Genomic DNA, 21,930 nt, shown 5'->3' on the forward strand with positions numbered 1-21,930 from the left:
AATTCCAGTGTTGTCAAGGAATGATGTCTTTTTGATGGAGGAAAAAAGTCAGGGTTTTGTGCAAGTGGCCTCTTTCATCTGTCTCTGCCTGTCTTTGCATGAAGTTGTATGCGTTCTTTTGAAAAGCGTCTAATGCATATGGTTTGTTCTGCTTCAGCTGCAACAACTCTTGACAGACCTTCCCCATGATATGCTGGAGGACAGTGGAGACCAGCTCTCCAGCTATTCAGACTGTAGCATTCACGAGAGTGAGGAGCAGTAAGTCCCTTTCTACTTTATTTTTTGTTATTCTTAAGTTGTGCTCTTGAGAGCAGAGCCAGGTCTCAGCTGATGGAGTAAATGAGAGTAATCCACGTAAAAGCAATGCTGTACAGCAGTAGGCAGTGTGGCAGGGGCTCTTTGAGAAATAAAGTAGATGCCGATTACTTTAATGTAGTTTTTGGTTTGTTTGTTTGTTTTGCTTGGTTGAGGTCATGAGTACCCTAGGTAAGCGTCTTGTCTTTCTTTAGATCAGTTGAGCCTCAGAAGCCTGATGGACGGTGGAATGATCATCCATTGATCGTTGATCCTCAAAACGTAAGTTTGTCTAAGTAGAGGTGTGATGAGTAGGAACTGCTTGTCAGTAGTAACACGTTAAATATTCTCTGAATTCAGTAGAGGAGTTCTTCTTATGTTGGTGGCTTACTTTGCTATTTATCTGAAGTATTTTGTTTGACCTTGAGGGCTGGTAACTCCACAAAGAAAAATCTGAGTTTTCAGAGAGCAAATTCTAAACCTCTTATCCATTTATAGAATTATGAGGGAGGACAAAATCTGTATCCTGAACAATTTTTGTGTGACCAGCAAGATGATCATGCTGAAACACATGCCAAGAATTGGAACGGCCTACATAGTGAAGAGAAGAAATGTTTATATGATGCTAAAGAAGATTACTGTGGCCAGAACAGTCAAGAGGATCCAGATAATGTCTTTCTTGGTAGAGATGGATTTAATGGTCCAAGGTGCTACCAACAAAACAATTTGTATCATCTTCCTGAAAGCTTTAGACCATATACAAATGGCCATAAAGCAGAATTTAACTGTCAACAAAGTAAAATAATAAACTTTCCAGATGCTTCAAAGGAACATCTTAAGGTATTTCAGAAGCTTATGTATTTTTCTGTCCTTGTGAAAGTTTTCATAGGTCTATAGCTGCTGGTAGTAATATTTCCAAATGTTTTCAGTCTGTTATTATCAGTTAGAACAGCGATGGGAGGCTTCTGTGACCAATATTGTGTATGAAAACAAGAAAGCATTAGATATCTAGATTTTTATGTGTCTGTGTTATTTATTTATTGCTCTTTTTGGCTAGCTAAAAGTCCATGAGGTAGAGTGAATGTGATGCACTTATGTGTGTTGCACTTGATGACTTTGTTGAAGTCAACGTCTCACCAATCTGCTAAAGCAGAAACCTTCATTGAAATTTCCGCCTCGTTGAATGATGTGTGCTGAATTGGAGCCTGAAAATAATAATAAGAGTTAATAGGGCTGCTTTTAATGTCAGCCTGTAAAGCAAAAATATTTTCATTGATGGAAAACTACAGTTGTCGCCTTCATTTCGTTGTTCTTATATATTGTCAAAACAGCAGTTCATTGCATCAGAAGCTGTTAGCGGCCAGTCAGCGGAAACTTACAAAGTGACATATAAACCATACCAAAATGGAATTCACCAAAAAACTCCAGTAACCCCAGAAGGAACGAGAAGAAACGAAATGTTTGAAGACTTGCAGAATGAATTCTTGGGCAATGATGAAAGTAAGTGCTTCTTATTTAGACTTGAAATAAGCTTGTGTGAAAAGTCCATTGGAAATCATCAGCAGAAAACCTGTTGGTTTCAGTAAATTTTAGAGAACAGCTAACAGTATTTTGAGATGTGTGTATATATATATGATCTTTTATTTTGTTCTGAACTTATATTGGGATAGCCTATTTTTATTTGATATTTTTTCCTCTTTATTTAGAAATCAGCTTTTCTCTGGGATATTTGAATTTCAGACAACTTAAATGTAGTTTTGACTGGTGAGACTGAACACCAAGAACAACAACAAAAAAAAACACATATTTCATCCTTCTGATGGCTTGATCTCAAGTTTTGTGCTGGTGCTCTATGTCTTGATAATACTGGAAAATAATGAAGTGCTGTACTGTATGAGTCATGCGTTGATTGATGCCAGATTGAGGCTTTTCTGTTAAGTCCACTTAAAATGACAGAACTACTTTGCTCGTTGGCCACCTTGAAAAAATTCACAGTTGCCACTAAACTGGGCATGAATTCACATCATGCAAATATTTTTCTGGGTTTGTTGTTGTTGATGGCTGGAGAATTGTAGGTGCTAACAATGAAATTCAAACCTAACAGAGCAACTCAGGTGATGCGAATCAAACATGGATAAAACATACTGCTGTGAACTAACATTGAATTTGGCACTATGTGGAAGAAATACCTTGGGGCAATAATTACTTATGGTCACAACTTGGTTTGCTCATTGACTGTGCTGACTTGTCAGGATGCTGTATTTGAAATTTGGCAGATTCTTCAGAGAATATGCAGATTCTTCAGCTTCAAGCTCTAAACAAAGCAAGAGAAAGACAACTGGAAGAACTTAATGAAAAGCTAGAAAAGAGTGCACAGCAGATTAGGTATCTGAGTCATCAGCTTTCAATGGTCAAAGGTAAAATATTGTACTGATCTCTGATTTTTAGATTTTATCCATAACCAGCAACTTTTTTATAGCAAACTTATTATATCTAGCAACTATGATTTACGTAGTGTCTCTGCAAGTATCAATCATGTTTACAAACTCAACTCAGGATTATGGGGTCCTAACCCTTTCACACAACACTATTTTAAAGAAAATTCCCTTCATCTTGGCTATGTTACTATCTGAGCTTACAATGCGTTGTTTCTCAAGACTACCATTGTACTTCAGAGTTCCCATGTGTTTGGCATCAGAAATGCTCAGAAAAATGAAAAGTTTGCAAAAGTAGTGTGCTAAAAGTACAAATAAACAACAACAACAAAGAACAGGATAAATGTACCTTCCAAAGTGATCAGAGCTGTAGTGGAGATTAGTGGTTGTCTTGTTCTCTTGTTTTCTTACAGAAACATGTTAAGAATGTACAGAATTAAGAATATTATTTTTAGAGTGCAGGAGAGAGAAGACTGTCAACCACTTTGATGTCTTGACTGTTTCTGTGGGGGAATTATTTTATTTCTCCCTTAAGAAGTGTTAAGGGATGATGATAGTTCTGAGTGCTAACAGGACGGTTTCCACCTGACTTCTGAGGGTACAACTTCTGAGGGTATCAGTGCTTCCAGCTATCAGAGGAAGAAGGTGGTTGCTAGATGGAGACTAACTGAACCTCTTTGTTCTGTCTTCTGCTTGTTGCCTATAGTATGAGATGGAGGGCTTACAGAATAGAGCAAGGATACTGGACAGTCATGTTCCATGTAGTTGCTGGGTGTGTGGCTGTGTTTCTCATACAACTACTATGTTTCCTCTCTTCAGAGGAAAAGGATGGCTTGGCTGTTAGCCTTCATGAATCCCAAAAACTCTATCACAATGGAAAAGAACGGGAAGTGCATCTTGAAGGTCAAATAAAGGCACTTGAAACTCAAATTCAGACTCTTACTGCCAAGGAAGAACAGGTACTATAAATATTTTTAAACTGTTTATTGTAGAAGATCTATAAAGGATATTTGTAGTGCATTTGCATTAAATATAATTGCTGATCTCACGGCACACTGTTCATAATCCTTGCAGAAGCATGAATGAATGGAATGTATTGGTGGAAAGATAACTTGTATTAAAAGCTAGGCAGTATCTGAGGATTTTTAGCAACTCTTACACGAAAAACTGATTTGACGTACAGAATATTGGAGCAAAGGTAAAATAAATGTAATTGGGAGCTACTCTACTACTCTTCCTACAGATATTGAAGCAATCCAAAGTGGCAGAGGTAGCCATGGAAAGCATGCAGAAGCAGCTGCTAGAACTTCAGCGATCAGATGCCCTTCAGCGAGCCAGAGAACGGCATGATGCCATTATTTCAGCACTCAAGCAGAAGCATGAAAAGCAAGTACTGTCATTAGAGCAGAACCTTGATGCTACAAAATCTGCACTCCGAGAGCAGGTGAGAAATTACGAGGGCACTGAGTACTTTGCAGCAGAAGCTGCAGATCTCCACATCTCCAAAACTGCACTTCTTGGCCCATAATCCAAATAACTACTTATGGAAGGTGTTTGCTGAATGGGAAGAAGATTCTATGTAAGTTTCAATATTATGAAGCCTGTGTGGTATGTGTTTGTAAACATCTCCAGGCAGTTGTAACTTAAAACTGTTAATATAGCAGATGCAGAAGAGCCTCTGTTTTACTGGAGGAGGCAAGAATTCAGTGTCTTAATGTCCCTCTTGAGCTTTCATTCTGTGAGCAATCTTTTCTTGAATTGAATACCTCGGAATCTATCTGGGAAAGAAAAGAATTAACCTTGTGTCATATAGTTATACAACTTACCTCTTATGTCATAAGAGTCCATTGTGCTATTTAATATATTAAAATAATGTACTGTGGGCAGACCTTGATAAATTGTCATCTCTAATTCTTTTTATTTTATGAGAAAGAACTTTCATTCTATGTCTATAACTTTTTGTCTTAACATAAATATGTATAAAAATAAATGGGCTGTATATTTGAATAGTTAATTAAATCTTCTTTGCAAATGAGAAAACACTGCTAAATTTCTGACTTTAAGCACTACTTTTTAGCATTGCTTATACAACTACTGAAAAAATGTTTTGATGGTGTTATGTTTGGGGTCTTTAGAGAGAAAACTCCTGTTTTTAAAAGAAAAGTCAGAAGGAAATAGAATACCTCATCTTTACACCTAGCTAAGCAGTGCTAGATGAATGTCTACTTTAAATATCATATAAAAAACTACAGTTCCTCTTGTGGGAGCATTGAAACTTACTAGCTTGCCTTAAGCTTAGTAGACACAAGATGATTTAAGCTCAGGCTTAAGGTAAATAACGTGAAGGCTGGATTTCTCTGCAGTGAGCTAAGTATATGTCACTAATTGCAGGGCCTATCTGACATGTCGAAAACGAACTGCTCTAGGAAGCAGAAAATGGTTCACATCCATGTATGTTTATATATAGGTATACTTACTGTCTCAGTGAAAACTTAGATGCTGCAAGAGGTGACTTGTCATCCAAGGATAACATTTCTGCTGTGGTTAATTTGGCTGGCCTTTCTTTCCCCTTAGGACTGTTTTTTTTATTTTTTTTTCCGTATCTTTTGTGTTTCTTCTTTTTCTGTATCTGGAGCTGTCCTGGATGGATAGATGTTTATAACATGAATGAAAATTTTTCTTCCTAGAAAGAACTCTGCAAAAATCTAGGAGAGCACGTTAAGCAACTTGAGAAAATGCTTGAGGAAACCAAATGTGAAAAAACTGAAATAATAAATAGATTGACAAGAAGTCTAGAAGAAAGCCAAAAGCAGTGTGCAAACTTACTGCAAACAGGTCAGCCTTGTACTCATACCTTATCTTTTCTTGCAGATATGACTCAAATATTCTGAAGTATGAAACTGCAAATCTGTGTTCCTATTAAAATAGAACCAACAATTTAAATACAGCAGTAGCAGAATTAAAGCTCCTAATTTTGAGAAGTTTCAGTATAAACAGACACAAAGTGGTTTTCAACAGATAGGTCTTTGAGAAGCAGAGCTTTGCTGTTTTCTTGTACAGTAAAAGAACAATCCTGAATTGCCATTCAAAATTCAAACCTGAGAGATTTGAATTTGAAAATAAGAACCAGCCTCCGTCCACAAAAGCAATTGAGAATTTATATCAGTAGCAATAGTGTATGGGATTTTTTGCTGATTTTGTATGTGACTTGTGCCTACCTTTAGACACTGAAGTCTTCTAATAGTTAGATATGTCCTTTCTTAGAATCCAAATACCTTAAGTAAATAAAATGTGTTTCTCAATGGATCCTGGATTAAGTGCATGTTCTGCTTGAGAACTGTGGTAGTCTAGAAGAAAAGTCTCTAGAGAAAGCCTGGTAGTGAGGATGGAGGAGAAAAACCTTATTAGATCTGTACTATGTAGCAAATAAGTAATACATACGATATTTAAGAGTGTAGCTACCATGACTTTTCTCTGTGCTATATTTATCAAATGCCTTAGACCAATAACAAATTTGCAAACTCATAAAGCTAAACTCCTTGCCTGTGGAGGAGGTAGGTGAAAGTGACCTGTTTTTTAAGATGGCCCTGTTTTTGCTAACTTCCTGGCACAGCAAACATTTGGCAAATCTTGTTCCTGGTGTCATTAATTTTAAAGTGACTATAACAGTTTTGAAAAAAGAGTTACCATAGTTCCCAAAGTTTAAAACAAATTGCTGTTTAAATGGGAGAGCTGTAGTAATCCAAGTTCACCTGTTTGATATAGTGAGAAATATTCTTGCCTTTGTTCTTTGTATTTTGTATTAGCAAGTTCAGGGAAAGAGAAAGAGTAACACTTATTACTGGAGTCAACATGGCTATTTTTAACAGTGATCTTTTTTTCAGATTGCATAGTCTTTCTTGCAAGTTTTTGATTTACCTTTTCTTTTTTTTTTCCTCCTTGCAATAGGCTCAATACAGGAGACAAATCAGTTACGATTTCAGTTGCAACAAGCTCAGTCTGCGCACATGATAAGCAATAACATGAACAAAGCTTTGCAGGTTAATTTATTGTATAAAATATGTAATATTTAGTTTGATTTTAATTTGCTTTGGATTTTAGAGGGAAGGGCATTGTAGCTAACAGGTTGGTAGTTGAAATTGTTTTTCATTTGTTGGGGAAGCTAGCACAACTCCCTTCAGTAAACAACTACCTAATGCTTTATCTCCAAGTATTGTGTCTGGAACTCTATTTTTTATTTTTGTAATTAAAACATGGTGGGGGAGTATATCAGCACAAATCATATCATACATCTGTCTAACTTGCTTCTGAAAAAAGAATGTAAATTCAGTGTGCTAGATATCATATAGGGGGCCTATAGGGCTGTTTGGAGGTATTACCTTCTGAAACTTACCTTTTGCCAACAAGAGGGAATGCTAGGGAGTCCTATAAAATATCAGTGAAAATCTGTTTTTCCAGTTCAGCTCAGGTATTTGACTTATCTAAATTTATCATCTTGAAGTAATGAATCCCAGTATGTGCTAGAGTAATGAGCTATATATGTTTCTGGTATAATAAAATGGATGACAACAGTGTGTCAGGAGGGAAGAAGAAATACTACTTTGTTTCATGTGTCGACTGTGAAAGAAACGATAGAATGTACCAAGTGACAGAAAATATTGCCTAATGAATTTGTAGTTTTAACATATGCATTGCTAGAGGTATCAACAATAATGGTGCAAAAAAAAAAACAACAGCCAAAGCTAGATCATTCAAGTAATGAATAATAATTGGATAGTATTTAGAAAGAATAGCTCCATGTATTTGTTTTCTTTAGAAGAGTTACCATGGTCTTAATATGTTTACTTATAGTTTCTTTGAGTATCGTTTTTTTCTGTCTCTTACTCTAAGGAAGAATTAATGGAACTGAAAGAAGAAATAACTTTGTATGAAACTGCTGCCAAATTTGGAGTATTTTTGAGTGATGCAGATGGAGAGCTGCATGCAAACCTCAGTGATTCCTATGTAGATTTGGGAATTAAAAAAATCACCCAGAAAAACTCAAAGTTCTGCAGGTATTGAGTGATTCATACTGAAAGAAAAATCTAAAATCCCCCCAAAATTATACAAGTACTGTGTGAGTTCAGTTTCTTTAGTGAAAGATGGTGTTACTTGATCAATATGTAGGTTTTCTTGGTAAATACTTGAAATACTGCTTGTATTGCCAGGTAATCTGGGAAATAGGAAACTAAACTAATACCATAAATTAGATACCTAATTTCTGCTTTAATAAACTTTCAGGTTTCATAAAGACTATGTTATTGTTCCTTTTTTTTTTTTTGATGTTTTTCTGGAGCGAACGGGACGTAGAAATAGGTTTGTCTTCATGGTATAAGTTAGAAGCCTGTGCTAAGAAACAACACCCCTAACTTTTTTTTTATCGATTGCCATGAGAATACATTAGAAAGCATTTCACATGTGCAGCAAAGTAAAGAGGACTTTCACTTATTATGCCTAGTCAGTCAGCATTGCATGGCATGTGAGAATAGCCTGGTGTTCAATAAACCCTGCTTTAACTGTAGCTCTGTGTGGGTAAAATCTGGAATGTAGTAGAGAATATATTTATATATATATATATATATATCACAGAATATATATATATTTGGGCAATTGACCTGCATATGGAGTGCAACGTAATTTCTCAATAAGAAGAAGCCATATCTTTGCCTGTGGAAATACTTGATTTTCTTGCTGGCTGTAGGGGTTATTGCATGGATACCTATTTGCTCAAAGATTCCACATAGTTACTTAACGCCCAAGCTGTTTTTAAACCAATCAAGTTGTCTTGAAGTACTTTGTCATGTGAGAAGGGATCTTCTGTGGAAACATACAGAGAATTAGTTCTTTCTGCTGTTAATTGCAGCTTGATGAGAAAACATGGCTTTTGTATTCGTGTTCTTTCATTCTGTTTCCTCTTGCATCTTAAAGTTGAACTTCTGTATTTCTTGTACTGTTAGTTGCTCTTTTGCTAGCACTACCTTTCAGATAAGTGTGTTTTGTCTTCTAAATACTGATCTGGTTATATCTTCCCTAATAGTATAATACAGAACAGAGGCACAGACAAAGAACTCTCTAAAGATGAAATTATTGTGGAATTAAAAGCTGAATTGGAACGCTTATTGAGCAGTAATAAAATGAAGAGAAACCAGATTACTCAATTACAAAATGATCTTAAGGATTGCCAGAAGACATTAGAGGAATTCAAGCAGTTGTTGAAAGCAGAAAAAGCATCAAAAGAGTCAGAGGTTTGTTCTTTTTGCACATTTTTAAGTCATTGTGAAGATGTACTGGGTTTTAACAAGCCAAACCATCATTTAAACTTACTTTGAAAACAGGTCAAAGAATTTAATGAGAGCTATGATCACAGCAATTAAGCAAATCTGTTTTTGATCTTAAGGAAATTAGTCATTTTCATGATGTCTTGTTTTGTATCTTTGATGAAAAAGAAATGAATTGAATAGCAGAACTTGGGCAGAATATATCTTATTAGGTCAGTTCTGATATGATGGATTACTTAGAATCATAGAATATCCCGAATTGGGAGGGACCCATAAGGATCATCATATCTAACTCCTGACAACACACAGGTCTACCCAAAAGTTTAGACCATGTGACCAAGTGCACAGTCCAATGGCTTCTTAAATTCAGACAGACTGGTGAAGTGACTACTTCCCTGGGGAGCCTGTTCTAGTGTGCAACCACCCTCTTCCTGATGGCCAGAAAGTCCAGTACTTGCCTGATAACACTTAAATAACACTTAATAACCACTTTTGCTTTTTTACAAGAACTGTATTTCTCTGGAGAAAGTAGGTTTTCTTTATCCCAAAAGAGTTGTAATTTCTCTGAGAAAGCTAATGAATCATGGTTGAGACATTAGATTGCCTTCTCATTGCATTCGCACCGTAATCAATTGTATGCTGGGCTGCATAAAAAGTGTGGCCAGCAGATCCCAGGAGGTGATTCTCCCCCTCTGTTCCACTACTGGATGGAGTACTTCATCCAGCTCTGGGGCCCCCAGCACGAGAAAGATGTGAACGTGTTAGAGTGGGCCACAAAAATGCTCAGAGGAGAGGTTGCTCCAGCCCTGCGTCCTCCAAAGGATGAGAGAGCTGGTGATTCCTAGCCTGGGGCAGAGAAGGCTCCAGGGAAACCTTATTGGAGCCTTCCAAATGCGTAAAGAGAGCTCATAAGAAAGATGGAGAGACTTTTTACAAGGGTACGTAGTGGTACGTAGTGATAGGACAAGAGGTAACTGTTTTGAACTGGAAAGAGGGTCGACTGAGGTTAGATGTAACAAAGAAATTATCTGTTTATGAAGGTGGATAGACACTGGAACAGGTTGCCCCAGAAAGTTGTGGATGTCTCATCCTTGGAAGTCACAGAATCATAGAATAATCCTGAGCTGGAAGAGACCCACAAAGATCATGAAATCCAACTCCAAACAAGACCACCCCAAAATCAAACTATATGTCTGAGAGTGCTGTGATTTGAGCAGCCTGGTCTAGTGGAAGGTGTCCCTGCTCATGGCAGCAGGTTGGACTAGATGATCTTTAAAGGTCCCTTCTAACGCAAACCATTCTGTGATCCACAAAAATCACTGATATTATGCTTCTCTTGACCACTTAATTAACTTCCTACTGTAATATGATTGGATTTATAACTTCTGCTTTTGTAATCTGTACATTGTGACCGGGATGTGGGACACAAATATAGTACGCTTTGTAAGCATACGCTCTTGATTGGATAGTAGCACTCATTGAGCTCAATGCTGAGTACATGCTTTTTAAAAAAAAACATTCATAGTGCTGTTTCTCAAGGATAACTCTTATATTTGCACTGCAATAATTTACTTCAGGCTTTTGGTTTTTTACTTTCTCTAAGTAAAATAGTTATTCGACAGCTGTAACTGTTTTTAAAGTACAAATTTTCAAAGCATATAAATCTTGAAAGTTATCATTTTTTTTTTCTTTTTTTACTTTTAGGAAGTGAAGAATACAAATGATCCTTTGGTGGCCAATCCGATAGTTCCTGAAAATCTTAAAGAAGAAGTTTGGAGACTCAGAAAGGAAAATGAAACTTTGCTGAAAGAAGTTCAGGTGAGACAAAAATGTTGTGTATTCCATTAAAAAAAAAGTGCCAAAGCCTGCATTTTTAAAAGGTTCCTTAAAACCTGCCTGTTACTTGACTTCTCTTTGTCCAGAAACATACTTTGACTATTGAAGAACTGAAAGGAAATGAGGAAAAACTGAAAAACTCAAACCAGGATCTCTGCTGTCAGATGAGAAAGATGGCTCAAGATTTTGATGAGGACAAGCAAGAAGCGCTTGACAGGTAGGTCTGTTAGCTCTGTTTTGTTTCTTTTGTGATATTTTTATCCTGCGTGTGTGTTTGTGTACCAGCTGTTTGTGGGGAGGGGTCTGCACAGGAAATCTGGTTTCTTGCTTAAAGAAGAGCAGAACTCCATTTACAAGGGGGACTAAAGAGTGTTTTCCTTTCTTTTCCTGGAACTGTAGGTGTGAAAGAACTTACCAGCGACATCATGAGGATATGAAAGCCCAGTCTGAGAAAGAGTTGACCGAGAAGTATGCTGCAGAAAAACAGCGGCTTCTACAGAGTCACGAAGAGAGGGTCTCGCAGCTGAAGTAAGGCTTTTCTTTTTCTTTTCTTTTTCTTCTTTTTTTGTCATTGTTCCTGAAGCGTTCCTGCTCCTATCTGGCCCTTGGTGCTATTTATGCTTTTTTAAAACAGACTGAGTGTCCTGTGAGTGTAAAGACTGTTTGCTAATGAGTAATTTGTGCTGTGAAGGGCTACCATAGAGGAGCTGAACAGAGAGATGACTGCGGTGAAGGAATGTTACATAGCGGTCTGTGGTGAGAAGGACACCTTGGAAGCTACTTTAAGGCAGAAATTTGAGCAAGAGCAGCAGCTGAAAGAAGAGAAGGTACTACTGGACATACCTACACACCACTCTACATTTTTAAAACAGGATGAACTGAATGTGCAGGAGTGGCTTGAACTTTGGAGCAGAGCCTTGGAAGAGGTGCAGCCGTATCAGAAAGATAAGCAGAGTGACCTATTGGTGGTTAGCCTACTGCTGTGTTGTGTGGTTTAACACGGAGTGGCAATGCCTTTTCCAATGGCAATGCCTTTTCCCGCAGTTGTCCTTCTTATAAAGTGGACTCCTGGAGATCATTCAGCCAGCAGCGTGAGCTATTGCAATCTCAAGCTTGTTTCCAAAAGACCTTAGTGACAGTGACAGTGCAAGTTTTCTTCTCCCTGTGGAAACCTGATGTGCAAATGCTGTGGGTTTTTCTTTCTTTTTAAGTAATAGCAAATGGAGTCTGCAGCATTGATTAACAGTGTTGCTTTCCTGAAGCTATGAGCGCAGAATGACTGAAGGGAGGTCAGCTGTCTTGCTTAGTCCAGCACAGCAGAGATGCAGCTGAAAAAGTGCTGGGAGATGCAGATACTAGATAAGAGAATATGCTTTAGAGCAATAGCCTGTAGTAACCTCTGATATTGTGCCTTACAACACCTCTTTTTGAGAGCTAAATCTCCTGTCCTAGGGGTTGTTGGTAAAATCAGGCTCTAGAGAGTGTATTGTGCATCTCACACATACTCATTGAATGTGTACCAGAGCAATTGAGCAATTTGCTATGTGTTGGAGAATGCTTCATCTGTGGTGTGTTTTTATTATTGCCACTTTTTTTTTTTCTTTTGGCCAAGCTCAAGAAATGGCTTCTAGAAGAAAAAGAAGAGTCTCTTAACCTTCTGAGGCACAAGCTTGAAGAGAAATACAGCGATTCTATGAGAGCAGCAAAGCAGCAGTGGCTGAAAGAAAAAGAAGAGCAGGTTGAAAAGGAAGTCGCGTTAGCCAAAGTCCACTGGGAGAAGGAAGAAAAAAAGGTGTGGAGCTTTTACCTGGGGATTTCAAATGAACCAAATGAAGCAACCAATTTATTTTCAGAAGGAGGATTTGTATGTATGTATGCCACACTTGCTTCTGCCATTTGAGGTGGTTGTTAAGGGTCTGCTGTTTCAGGCGCTTCTGATGAAGTCAGTAGGTATGACGTATGCTTGGGATCTTTGCAAAATTAGACCTTGTAAAGCAGCATACAGACCGTAATCACAGCTATAACATGCTGGAGTCTTCCACACTAACTGGGTGGTGAATGTTTATGCTTTGTATTCTGTTTGATTTGGTCATCCTGAGAAAGTCCTTTTTTGTCTCCTTCCCCACAGAATAAAGCTGGGATGAGGAAGAAAAATCATCTCCTTTATCAAACAGATAGTGGGAAGTGTGTATTTGGAGGGCGCAGGGGAGTGGGAGAGCGTGATGGGACTCACTGACTAAGAAGCGGCTCAAAGCGTTAGGTTTTGATGCTTTTCAGAAATGTAGAGACATGGCTTGGAAGAACCTCGGTGCTCTCAGAGCATGGTTTTGGTGTTCTGTTGTCAGGGAAGCTGTCTAGTGTAAGCTGACTTTTGCTTGTTAAATGCCAGTGCAAGTGTGTTTATATTTGAATAATGGTCAGATTGTCTTAAAAATATATGCATTTTTTTTCCTTAGAATATGGAACAAGTCATTGGAGAGATAGAAGGAGAATGGCGAAATAGGCTGGCAGAGATGAGAAGAACTGTAGCTGACTGCAATGACTGTGGCAGCCAAACTGACAGAGTGACAGTAGTGGATGATGCTTCATTTAAAGAGTTAGCAAGGATCATTGCAGATCAGAAGCTGCAGATCGAGAAGGCTCTGAAAGAAAATATGTCCTCTGAAGAGGCCTTAAGAGAATTTGAAATAGAACTGGAAAATAAATACTGTAAACACCTTGCCATCCAGGTAACAAAAAAAAAATAGTTCAATTTGCCTGGATCCTTTGTAACTGCCATGCACCACTTTCACTGCCATGTGAAAGTAATAATAAAAATGTTCCCAGGGATGGTGACTGAAGCAGGCTCTTTACCTGTTTACAGGTAGAGGAAGCTTTAACCCAAGCTCGTGACAAGTGGCTGCAGGTATTAAGAGACCTCAGAGAGTACAAAGTAAATCTAAAGACAGAACAAGAAAAATGTGAAAGGGAACACAAAGGGACTGCATCAAAGCAGGTAGCTGAAAACACTTTGATGGGGTGATGGTATTCAACTATTCCTTTACTTGAGGTACACTTAATTATTTACTCAGTTATGCTTTAATATGAGTTTTGTGTTTGTTGATCGGGTCTGTTTTATATGTCGATCAGTTAGCCCTGATTCTCTCAGCTGCCGAAGAGAAGTGGAAGAAAGAACATGAGAATACAGAGAGGTCTGGAGCAAGAATGAAAGAACTGGAGGAAAAGGTGGTTTCTCTCAGGAAGGAGTTGGAGCTAAAGAAAGAAGAAATGCCTGCAGCTATCAAAGCAGAACTAGCCAGAGCCCGTGCTCAGTGGAACAAAGAAAAGCAAGAAGAAATCTTGCAGATGCAAGAGCAGAATGAGAGAGACTACCGTTTGTTCTTGGATGACCACAGAAACAAGATTAACGAGGTACTTGCCACCGCAAAGGAGGATCTTGCAAAGCAGAAGAACAATCTCTCCGCTCAGAAAGAGGCAGAAACGAAGATGTTACTAGACCAGAAGCAGCGGGAGTGGGAGGCTCAGGAAACAAAGAGACTTCAGGATGAGATCAGTCGTTGTGAGGAGAAGATTCTGGTAGAGCTCGAGCACTTGTTGCAAGAAGTCCATGAAGAGCTAGTTGAGTGCGCAGCTAGTAAGTGTTCATGGGAGGACAGGTGTTCTGATGCTCCCGATCAATTAAATAATCGATGCAAAGGCAAACTGAAGGCATGCTTACAGAAGGCCTACAGAAGAACAGTTCACACAATTCTGGAAAAGGACAAGCGAGAACGGAAAGAGGTAATTTTTCTCTAAGTGAGAAGTGCCAACCAGAAGAGGGTTTTGAGAAGTCAGACTCATACCTACGTTTACTGGTAGGAAGAGTCCTTTAGACCTGTGAGGGGAGGGCTAAGGCACGGCTAGCAAGTGAAAAGGAAGAGGCTAAGCATATCTCTAACACTCTCAATGTTTGAAGAAGAGGAGCAGCAGGTTAGGAGCATTCCTTTTTGGCACTGAGACAGATAAATTAAGGAGGTGCACCTGCCATCTTAAGTCTGGGAGCCTGTTCAAAACTCATCATGTCCTGATTTGAGCTGCTGTCTTCAGTTCTTTTGCAGGGCCAAAGCACCCGGGATGCAATTATTAGGTCTACTGGTCTCCTTTGGTTTGCTTTGGTTTTATTCCTGCTAAGTTAAAGCAATTAAGCAGTGTGCTGTGGCACGCCTTTATTTCTTCTTTGTGTGGCTCTGTGCTGGGTTTTCAGAGAGTGTTCTTCAATTGCAGAAATATGAAGAGCTATTGAGTAACATCAATAAAAATGCATACCCTAGCATGCCTCGAGGCACAGGAGAAACTGGAGACCTGGTGACACCTCCTTCGTACGGCATTGGTCAGCAAGCAGAAACACAAAGAAAGCCGAGAAGACGTCCGCCCCTGCAGAGAACTGGAACAGATGGAGGTATTGGGCTTGTTTTCACTCTGGCAGATTGTGCCATCCAACTAAGTGTGTTAGTACCAGTCTTGGCTGGTGAGCCTCTGGCTGGTAGAGGTAGCTGTTCTGACTAACATTGTATGTGGAGGAATGCGACTACCTTTGGTGTGTGACAGTTCCATAGGCAAGCCAGTGTTGAGCCTGCTGAGCGGGGTATGGTCTAGATGCTGTCTTGAAATGGGTAAGTACTCAGCAAGAGCTTTGCAGACCAAATCGTACCCCTTGCTGCTGCTGCTGTTAGACAAGACAGGGAATTCTGCCGTCATGTCAAGGACACAGTTGTATTTGGAATGGTACTTCACCTGGCCTGGTAGTTTTTCCGATTGTTTTGATGAAGAGTTTAGCTGACTCCCATGGACAATGCTTCTCCCTTTCACCTTCCCCTGTTCCCTCCTCGTGTAATCTGTGTATGGTTGAGCGTTGTAGCTGTTCCCAAAGCTGCCACGTGCTATGGCTAAGCCAGAGACTGTAGCTGTGGCAGAACTTCACGGGAGGCATGAAAATCTCTCTGGGGCTTTCTGTTTAGTTTGAGTTCTTGTGCAACCAAAGAACATCAAGTGAGAAAGCCCAAGAGAGCCTTTGGCTTTATGCCTGTAGTGTGGCTTGAATTCCTTCAACACCAAAATAACAAACCATCTATTAAACACCAAACAATGCAAGCAGTGCAGCCCTTCTGTCTCTAGAGCTCCCTGTTCTGGCTATGGAAAGCAGCCGTTGCTCTCCTGGAAGTGGCCCAGTCTTTGTGAGCTTCTTAAGTCAGCCGCATGTGAGTCTTCCCAGCTGGGAGAGTTTCCTTCAGCTGACTCCAGAAGCCCCTGTTTGGTTGTTGGTTTGGAAAATAATAAGTGAACAGTTGAGAATTCAGCCTAGGAGTCTCCTGCTGCTGCCTGTTTGGAGACCTCTGTGGAGACTCAGATGATCGTGGACGGGAGTTTGCTGAGACTGTGAGGGGTCAGTGACTCGATCGGTGCTGCCGCCCCATTCTGTAACGGGGTTCCAGCCTCGTGTGGTTATTTTAATTAGCTGAAGACAGCGCATGCTTTCTCCTCAAAAGGAGGTTGCAGTAGAGCTCTGGAAGTAGCCGGGTTGGGTTAGATTCATTTTGGGCACGTGGGTGCTGTGTGATGTTTAGGAATTGCTGTTGAAGATCAGCATGGTGCAATGGTTTGCACTGGGAGTCAGCCGAAGGGAAGTTCAGAATGGCTTGTCCGTGGTGGCTGTGTTCGGAGGGCCAGCGACAATTAGCCTGAGATGATTTTGTATTGAGGCTTTACTAAAATGTGTTATGTTTGATTTCTGCACGGTAGTTACTGCCACAGCTGAATGTTGTCTGGTGAAGCTTTGTGACCTGGAGCTCTTCTACCAGAGGCAGCGGTTTTTGTGATGTCTGAATCTGAACTTGACTGGAGTGTAGGCAAGTACAGTGTTTTATGGTTTGTTACTTGCTTTTGTAGGAAATGAGAAGTTTCTTGAAGCTCTAACTGCTGAAAACTGTGAGGTGAAGGCTAAACTGAGAGACCTGGGAACACTGCCAAGGTATTTAAAAAAGATCTTTTTAAAAGATTTAGTAGCTGATGCTCACCAGGTCTAAGCTACTCTTTTTGTGCTGTGTGACTTGTATGCTTTTCAGGTCACTGTCAGATGGAGGTGTCTCAAAACCCTGTACGTCCTGCTGCTCTGTGAAGGGGCTGGAAGAAATGCGTGCTCTGTACATTACAACTGTGAGCAAGATTAAGAGTAAGTTCTAGAGTCTTAGCTAAAATGTTAGGAGAGCAAAATAATTCCCTCAGTTGCTTCCTCATCCTTGAGCCAGCTTGCACAGGAGTCTGACAGCCAAGTCACCTAAGAACTGCTGTTTCCTTTCTGGCTGGAGTGAACGTGAGAAATCGAGTTGTTGGCATGATGCTGGGCAAGCTTCATTTTGAGGGGCGAAGCCTCGTTATGCCTTCATTTCTTTGTAGCGCTACATTATGTGTTGTTAAATGGCAAAGGCAATTTGGAGCGCTGATCTTGTTTCTCCCGCAAAGCATCTGCCAGCCCAGCAAGTTGTTGTGAGGGAGCATCTGCTTTTCTCTTGTGCTGTGTCCTGCTTTGTGGCCCTTCTGGCTTAGTCAGCAGGCATCTGGCTGAGGAGCGGGACTGAGTGCAACTCCAACTCTTACTGGAGGGCAGTGGGTCCCCGAGTGCCAGCTGTACCTCTGCGGAAGAATTCCTGGTGCTGGATATGCCAGCCGACATTTGTCTCTGGTCCCTGCCCCTTTTGCTTCCTATTGGCAAAATGCTGCTGAAGATTCAGAGTGAGCCAATTAAATTCCTGTGTCTGATGTTCGGTACTGGCTCGAAAATCCTTTTGTTTGCTTGTTTTTTGTTCCCATCCTGGGTAAAACTAGCGCTAATGAAGTGTGTTTGTGTAGGTGATATGCTTAATTATATCCGTGGAAGTAAGGAGAGGGCTGCTGCTATGATTAGAGTGTCGGTTTTAAGAGAGCGCCAAGAGACGGCACAGAAAATGCGGAAATACTATTTGACATGTCTTCAGCAACTTCTTATTGATAATGGGAAACTTCTTACTGATAATGGGAACTATGAAGGGTAAGCTCAAGCATGTCTGGAAATTTGTTTTTGAAAGAGCTATGTAAATTTTAGCGTAGCGTTGTTAGCCCGCTGGCAATTCAGGCTATGCTGGAGCATCAGTGGTGTGGCCTGAAGTGCTGCCACTCTGATGAGGCTGGCACGGGGTCACTGCCGAGCTTGATGCCTGAGAACTGCTGAGCAGTCTGACATACTGTCTTCTCATTGTTTGCTGGCTCTTGCTAGCAATACTTTCAAGTACAATCTGAAAGGAACTGGTTTTTAATTTTTTCTCATGTTCTGTGATTCTCGTCAGAGCTGAGAAGAAAATAATGAACGCTGCCAGCAAGCCTGTTACCATGGCTAAAGGACTCGAAACACCTCTTCGACAAACGCCCCAGTGCAAAACTACCTGCTCAGGTTAGTCGCAATTTATAGCTGTTTTCTTCTTAACCATGTAGATTTAGTGGATGCGGTAATGAAAAGGCAGGCGTATGGTGATGTACTAGTTCTCGATAAGCTTCTGGACAGATATGTAAACATATGCCGTTTATTTTGACAGTGCTAATACTGACAAGTCTTTATTTTAAAAGGCATACAAACAAATAACCCCTCATCCTTTTTTTTCTTCCAGTGTTAACATTTCCTTCCATTAATCTGTTTCCTTCCCTGGCCTTGTAGCTCTGCTGCTAAATTCTGATCTGCCAACCAGAGGAGAGTACTCAAAAAGAGATGGCCAATCTCAAAGCTGGCTAAACCGCATGGAAAGCAAATCCTGTGGCGAAAGTATTATGGAGAAAGCTAACGATGAAGTTGTTCATAAGTGCGTTCCATGTGACTTGAGACAGCAATTTGATGCAACGCAGACTGAAACACGACACATGCTTCCTGAAACAGATGCTTCAAATATTCAGAATGGGAATAATACTAACAATGTGGTTGACTTTACAAGAGGTCATCTGTTAGAGTTTTATCTAAATGAAGATGGAAGAAGAGAAAAAGACAGCCCCATCATAAATCTAAATAAGCCACTCCTGTGTGGAACTAGTAATTTAGGAAATCCGAATGCCTGTCCATCTGCCTTTCATGTCAAGTTAGAAAATACGCATGCACTTAGCCTTACAGATGGCCTTGGTGTCTCAGAGCCATCTCATCACGTGCTGAAGAATCAAAATGAAAGATTAGTTTTGAAAGAAGATGAATGTATACCATTGTGTGGAAACTGGAAAACTACAGCTGAAAGAATTCAAGACTCAGATTTTCATAGAATCCCTGGAATGGATGAAAGTAGCTGCAGTGAATGGAATTCTGTGAATGGAAGTCTGTGTCTGGATAATAGTAATATGCCTGTGGTGCATCCTGAACAAAAACCCAATGCGAATGTCCAGGCAAAGTTTGTATCCTGTGAAGAATCTTTTTCCACTGCCAATGAAGGTGTTAGTGGTACTTGGAGAGAACTTACTAATGGCCGTGTCAAGAATCTCGAAGTGAAAAACAGTAAGTTTTACAGTAGAGGCCAGATTAAAACAAATCCAGAGCATACTTCATTCCTCGAGTCTGACAAATCAAATTCTGGTGTCACACAGCTCCGTGTGTTGCCAAACTCAAATGCACGAAAATGCTGCAACAAATACTTGGAAAAGAATGTCATGGGATCCCCAGACTCTTCAGCAAGATAGTGGTTTTGATTTTTTTTTTTTTTTTTAACTTGAACTAATAACAATGATTCCTCATTTGAAGGAAGATGTATGTAAGTGTGAGGAAAGGGGAAAAAACTGTTTCATGATCAATGTTACAGAATTTGTGTTTCATGAACAAATTCTATGCAATTTCTTGAAATATAAATGCAGACTTCTGTTTACTTTTGGGATAACACTTTCACAGCTGTTTATAGTGTATTATGTATGTTTATTAAATAGAATCTATTTTTATATTAAGTGTGCAGTGTTTATATAAAACAAAGGTACTTTAACTTGTGGTAGGCTTTTTAAATGCTTGTGAGAATTCCTTCAGAGCTCAATGAGAAATGTTTGAAACAAGTTTTTCAAGTGAGCTTTCCATTTTGGAGAACCCACCCTTATTCCTCTGTGTGTGCCTTCATAATAAAAGTGTAAATACCTACCTTAAATTATTAAAGCAAGTCAACTATCATATATTCTTCTCTTGGATACAACAAAAAAAGCTTCTACTGGATGAAAGAAGGTATAGGTTAAATTATTCACAAGCAGGTGTTTTTTAAATAGTTATCAATTTAAACTGAAAATGTAGTAATTTTTCTTTTGATGGTTTCAAAACTTCCCTTTAAAAGCCTGTTCACATTTGAGAGAAGAAATGTATGTTTTAGATGTTTTGCCTGTGTCTAACACTATTTTTCTTGGAGTGGTATTTCATTTCTACAGATACAGTAATGAAAACAAGCATTTTTCTGCTTTCATTATTGGCTGCATCTGTGTTGTTTGCACAAGGTGTGGTTAATACTTGTTGCAGTTAATTGTACGATTATGGCTCAGCAACTCCAATCACCGGTAATACAAAACACAGACAAAAAAAAACAAAACATCCTGCTGTTTGGCCTGTTATACTTGTGTGTTATTATAAGAAACAAAACCAAGGTTAAATATTCTCCTCCATGATACATAAGCATTTCATATGTGACAATGTTTAACTCTTATAAGAAAGATCTCAGTCAAACAGCAATGCTTAATTGGAGAATCTTCTCAGTGTTTAAGAGGAAAACAGAGCAAGATTGAGAAGAAATCATATGGAGAAAAATGTGTTTAACTTCCTTTACCAAACTCCCTTGCCTGTTTATATTTCAGGCCAGCTGGCAAGGCAGAATGCATTACAGCTCTTGGTCTGCAAGACCAGTTTGTGTCGGGAGACGTTGTGAGGTGATCGAGTGAGAGAGCTCTGCATTTCTTGGTGGCCTTTAATGTTGCCCATAAATGTAACCCCACTTCCTCTTTAGTGAAGGTGGGGTTTGTCATCGTCAGTGGGAGCAAAACAAGGCCACAAGAGACTGCTCGTGCCTAAACAAACATGGGCAGTGGTTAAGTTCAAGGGCCAAATTCCCAGCTCTAAAGTGAGGAAATAGCTGTGGCTTTTTGTGCAGGTGTAGTGGGTTTACGTGGCAAGGTTGTGGTGGTGGGGGGCATAAGGCTGGGTTCTGTGAGAAGAATCCAAAAGCAAGTTTGGATTAAGGGCCCTGCTGTTGGCCAGAGGTGAGCCAATAAGTAATATCTGCGCCTCTGTGCAAGCGTTTTTAAAAAAGGAAAAAAAATGCTAGGGATCAGCAGCTGGGGGAGAGAGAGGTGTGTGAAACAGCCTTGCAGGCACTAAGGTCAGTGAAGAAGGAAGGGGAGAGGTGCACCAGGCACCAGAGCAGAAGTCCCCCTGCAGCCTGTGGTAAGGTCCATGGTGAAGCAGGCTGTCCCCCTGCAGCCCATGGACCACGGTGGAGCAGGGTTCCACGCTGCAGCCTGTGGAGGAGACCACAGTGGAGCAGGTGGACCTGCACTCATGGAGACTGTGGCCTGTGGAGGACCCGCACCAGAGCAGATCCCAGGCCGGACCTGTAGCCCATGGAGTGGAGACCATGTGAGAGCAGGTGACCTGGCAGGAGCTGCTGCCCGTGGGGGACCCAAATTCTTAGCCCTAAGCTGAGGAAATAGCTGTGGCCTTGTGTGTGGGGGAAAGCTTTTGCTGGTTGTCCTCTAATCCCTGAGTGGAGGATTCTTTTTCCAACCTGGAGTGGCTTTTCTGGTCTGCTCGAGCATTTTCCTGAGTAGCAGAAGCTAAGGAAAAGAGACACATTTATTGCTGTTTAAGAGGTCCTTGAACAGGTGCTTGAACCAACTGATCAGACGGACTCACTTCTTGGGCTCGTCCAGAAACCTTTGCCAAGTGAAGAAAGCTTTCAGAAGAAACCATGCAGCCATCCTGTTGGACACCACCGATGGCTCAGATGGAGCAGCTGAGGCCCCCAGATCTCTCTGGTGTGTACAGA

At 40.1% G+C, this 21,930-nt stretch overlaps 1 protein-coding gene across 3 annotated transcripts; it reads left to right on the forward strand.

Moving 5' to 3' along the window:
• Positions 1-6: 6 nt before the first annotated feature.
• Positions 7-20,045, forward strand: CEP152 (centrosomal protein 152). 3 transcript variants are annotated; one of them, XM_035314583.1, is made up of 25 exons: positions 7-258; positions 510-576; positions 793-1,134; positions 1,626-1,794; positions 2,571-2,711; positions 3,549-3,688; positions 3,973-4,173; positions 5,417-5,564; positions 6,678-6,769; positions 7,620-7,783; positions 8,806-9,013; positions 10,751-10,864; positions 10,969-11,099; positions 11,282-11,410; positions 11,574-11,709; positions 12,495-12,674; positions 13,339-13,611; positions 13,746-13,877; positions 14,012-14,662; positions 15,146-15,320; positions 16,808-16,889; positions 16,984-17,090; positions 17,768-17,945; positions 18,241-18,344; positions 18,606-20,045. In XM_035314583.1, exons 1-25 carry the CDS (start codon positions 191-193, stop codon positions 19,601-19,603), a joined length of 5,130 nt encoding a protein of 1,709 aa, XP_035170474.1. In that variant the 5' UTR covers positions 7-190; the 3' UTR covers positions 19,604-20,045. The 3 variants fall into 3 exon arrangements, with proteins under 3 accessions (XP_035170474.1, XP_035170475.1, XP_035170476.1); XM_035314584.1 differs by having other exon boundaries at positions 1,629-1,794; XM_035314585.1 differs by lacking the exon at positions 793-1,134.
• Positions 20,046-21,930: the final 1,885 nt, after the last annotated feature.

Source organism: Oxyura jamaicensis, unplaced genomic scaffold (assembly GCF_011077185.1).
Source record: "Oxyura jamaicensis isolate SHBP4307 breed ruddy duck unplaced genomic scaffold, BPBGC_Ojam_1.0 oxyUn_random_OJ74838, whole genome shotgun sequence".
Classification (NCBI taxonomy): domain Eukaryota; kingdom Metazoa; phylum Chordata; class Aves; order Anseriformes; family Anatidae; genus Oxyura; species Oxyura jamaicensis.